The 3,911-nt window shown below is 39.6% G+C and overlaps 1 protein-coding gene across 1 annotated transcript; it reads left to right on the top strand.

Annotated features, from left to right (window-relative positions):
• The first annotated feature begins 203 nt into the window (after positions 1-203).
• On the top strand, positions 204-3,596 carry LOC131170376 (uncharacterized). The gene is made up of 5 exons (XM_058129425.1): positions 204-1,458; positions 1,982-2,327; positions 2,439-2,597; positions 3,011-3,162; positions 3,307-3,596. Exons 1-5 carry the CDS (start codon positions 204-206, stop codon positions 3,594-3,596), a joined length of 2,202 nt encoding a protein of 733 aa, XP_057985408.1.
• Positions 3,597-3,911: the final 315 nt, after the last annotated feature.

The raw sequence follows: 3,911 nt of genomic DNA, 5'->3' as shown, positions 1-3,911 counted from the left end.
ATCCAGATATTGGATTCGTCTCCTAGATGGATAGATGTGATGGTGGAACAAAATCCGACTTGGCATGTAACGTTTATCTATGATGAACCTCAGGCTCCGCAACGTATTTCTTTTCTTGATAATTTGTGAAGTTTGCAATTACATTCTCATGAGCCTTGGATCTTGATAGGGGATTTCAATATTTGTAACTCGCCTATGGATAAATGGGGAAGAAAGGGTATAACAATCATATTGCTGCAGCGTACAATTCCTTTTTATTTGATGCGAAGTTAGAAGAAATGTGTTTTATGGGCTACCGTTTTACTTGGTCTAATAATCAGCAAGGGAGGTATAGGGTAATGAAGCGCATTGACAAAGCGATGATTACTCCAGAATGGAAGGCACTTTTTCCTCAGAGTATGTTGTTCCATGAGAAACTGGGAGCTTCTGATCACAGACCAATTCTTCTGGTTTTTAATTCATCGATTAGGAAGGCCCAGTGTTCTTTTCAATTTGATCTTCGATGGCCAACATCTAGTGAATGTGAGAATATTATCAAAGAAGTTTGGAGAACTCATACTCAAGATAATATCAGTGAGAAGCTTAATTCCTACAAGACTGTTCTATTGAATTGGAGTAAGCACCATTTTGGTAACTCGAAGAAAAGAATAGGGGATCTCTCTAGACAGCTGGACCACTTGTTATCTTCCCCTTTGTCTACTGCTAACTCGGAGGAGATCTCTAACTTAAAAAACCGGATCAAATCCTTGTGGCAAATGGAGGAACTGTACTGGTTTCAAAAATCTAGAGTCAACTGGTTGTTATATGGGGACAAGGATACTCATTTTTTTCACTCTTCAACCATCTCTAGGCGGCAAAGAAATCAAATTTGTAAAATCAAGACTAGGCAGGGGGAATGGATTCAAAATGGTGATTCTATTATACAGGAAGCTTATTCTTTTTTTCAGTCTTTGTATGAAGCTAACCCGATTTCTCCTTCTGATGATATTCTCCAACAAATTCCTAAAGTAGTATCTGCAGAGATGAATTTGGAGTTATGCCGCCCTGTTTCAGAGGAAGAGGTAAAATCTGTGGTGTTTAGTTTGGAGGCTTATAAGGCCCCTGGACCAGATGGTTTTCAAGGAGTTTTTTATCAGAAATATTGGGAGGTTATTAAGGAAGATGCTGTGAACATGGTGGAGGTTTTTTTGCGCGATGGTGTTCTTCCTCCAGCAAATGACATTCTTATTGCCTTAATTCCAAAAAATAACTGCCCTCAGTATTTTGCAGAATATCGGCCTATTAGCTTGTGCAATTTCAATTATAAAGTGATTTCGAAGCTCCTGGCAAATCATTTGAGGCCTTGCTTAGACAGAATTGTGTCTCCTGTCCAATCTACTTTTGTGCCGAATAGATGTATTCAAGACAATGTGGTGATAGCACATGAAACTTTCCATGGTTTAAAGAATAGAAGAAGGGGTAAGTATGGATCTATGGCAGTTAAGGTTGATGTCCACAAAGCTTATGATAGTGTGCATTGGGATTTATTGGATTTTCACCAGTGTGTATACTGTGAGATATTCTATTTTGGTGAATGGGACTCAAACTGCTGCTTTCTCTCCCACTAAAGGTATTCGCCAAGGAGACCCAATGTCTCCATACTTGTTCCTTTTAGTCTCTGATGTATTATCGCGAATATTGGAAAGGGCCGTGTCCTCTTATTCATTTATGGGTTTCAAAATTAATCGCCATTGTCCTATCTTATCCCATTTATTGTTCTCGGATGATACTAATTTATTCGGTCGAGCAACTTTGGATGTGGCGGTTCAACTTAAGGGTCTTTTGGATGCTTATAGTACTTCCTCAGGCTAGCGTATGAACTTCAGTAAATCGGACATCACTTTTAGCTTAAATACTGCAATGGAGACTCAGAATGATATTTGTAGATTCCTCTAAATGCAAAATTCTGGTAATTTGTCTAAATATCTTGGCCTTCCCATAGCTTGGGGCAAATCCAAATCACAAGTTCTAAGCTTTCTTAATGATCGTGTCATCCAGAAGCTGCAGGGCTGGAAATGTCGTTATCTCTCACAAGCTGGGAAGGAGATTCTTATAAAGGTGGTGATTCAATCAGTTCCTTCCTATGTAATGTCATCTGTCAAGTTGCCCACAGGTATTATTGGAGATTTGGAGAAATTGGCGGCTAAATTTTGGTGGAGGAAATCATTTGATTCTGTCAATATCCATTGGTTGAGCTGGAAAAGACTCTCTTGTAGTAAGAGTTTAGGTGGATTGGGTTTCAAGGAGCTGAATTTGTTTAATGTAGCGTTGCTAGCCAAACAAGCATGGTGAGTTATTAAGACTCCTGAAGCTTTATGGGTTAAAGTTATTAAGACTCCTGAAGCTTTATGGGTTAAAGTTCTTAAGGGCGTCTATTTCCCTTCCTCAGATTTTTTAAGGGCTGGTAAAAGGAAAAATCCCTCGTGGGGTTGGAAGAGCTTACTAGAAGGCGGAGAAGCTTTATCTAAGGAGCTTCGATGGAATGTTGTTGGTCCTTCTTTTCTTGACGCGTGGAATGAGCCATTGATTCCTTCTTTGCCATCTTTTAAAAATACAAAGTACAAGGCCACTAGATAGTCCTGTGATTTATGTTGCGGACCTTATCAATAATGCCACTAATGATTGGGATCAAGCAATTCTATATGCCTCCTCTCTGCAGGAATGTGCAGCTATCTTGAAAATTCCCCTTAGTTCCATCAACAGAGAACCAAATCTTGTTTGGCATTTCTTCCATTCTGGAATTCCCTCTGTTAAGTCTATTTATTTTATTTTGAAGAAGGATCTTTCAACAGCAGGCCCCTCTTCTTCTCGGGCAATCTCTCCACAAATATGGAACTCTATTTGGAAGTTGAAGGTTCCGCCCAAAATCAAGTCTTTTATCTGGAGAGCTAGCTCTAATGCCTTGGCCACAAGGGAAAATCTCTTTAGAAGGGAGTGTATTGTCTTCAAAGTGCCCTCTGTGTGATTACAGGTTTGAATCTATTGAGCACTTTTTCTTCTTTTGTAACCATGCCATAGCTGTGTGGTTTGGCTCGCGGCTTGGTTTCATTCCTCGGCAGGAAGGTTTTGGGTCTTTCCTTCAACGGTGGCAATCGTCAGTTTCCTTTTCTCAAGCTAATGATAGTAATTTAATTATCTTGGCTAGCCTGTTGTGTTGGCAGATTTGGAAAGCTCGGAATGCAGCAATTTTTTATAATATCCCGCCGAATCCCATGAGATCTATTGTCAAGGCGTAGAATGCTTTTGAAGAATTGCTTTCTTCATCAGTTCACCAAAACCATGTTTCGGAGTATGTCTCATCTGTGTGGCTTGCTCCTGTTTCTAGGTTGCTTAAAATTAATGTCGATGCGTCTTTTGATCCGGCTTCCTCTTTAGCTGGGTGTGGTATTGTAGTTCGTGATTCTGAAGGAACCTTGATTGATGGGAGTGCTGTTTCTTGTTATTCTTGGTCTCCTCTTGCTGCCGAAGGTTTTGAACTTAGGGAGGCATTGCGCTTTGCATCCAGCAGAGGTTTTCTTGATGCCTCTATTGAAACAGATTCTTTAAAGCTTTCTTAGTTTATTATGCTTCCTCTAGTGCCCATCCCTTGGGAATTAGGGGCTATTATTCATGATATTCGATCTCTGTTATCATCTTATCTATCTATTGCTATCTGTTTGCAGTGTTCCTAGAAGTGCAAACTCTTGTGCAGATTGGGTAATTAGAACTGTTCGTTTGGGTTGTCTATTCCCTGGATAGACTTCTGTTCATCCTCTCCAGTTAGATGATTTTCTTGTTAAGGATAAGATGTATTGCTTTTCCTCTTCATGAATAATAGTGATCCTTTCAGAGAAAAAAAAAATTATATCATTTTGAAGGCGTAGCAGTTTGAT

The sequence above is a fragment of the Hevea brasiliensis genome, chromosome 11 (assembly GCF_030052815.1).
Source record: "Hevea brasiliensis isolate MT/VB/25A 57/8 chromosome 11, ASM3005281v1, whole genome shotgun sequence".
Classification (NCBI taxonomy): domain Eukaryota; kingdom Viridiplantae; phylum Streptophyta; class Magnoliopsida; order Malpighiales; family Euphorbiaceae; genus Hevea; species Hevea brasiliensis.
This window is presented reverse-complemented; position numbering and strand designations above follow the sequence as displayed.

Coding starts and splice junctions, on each gene's coding strand:
- LOC131170376 (XM_058129425.1), top strand. CDS start 204: ATGGGGAAGAAAGGGTATAACAATCATATTGCTGCAGCGTACAATTCC. Junction 1,459..1,981: donor TTTAAAGAATAGAAGAAGGG/GTAAGTATGGAT, acceptor GCCTTCCCATAG/CTTGGGGCAAATCCAAATCA. Junction 2,598..3,010: donor CCATCTTTTAAAAATACAAA/GTACAAGGCCAC, acceptor GTGTGATTACAG/GTTTGAATCTATTGAGCACT.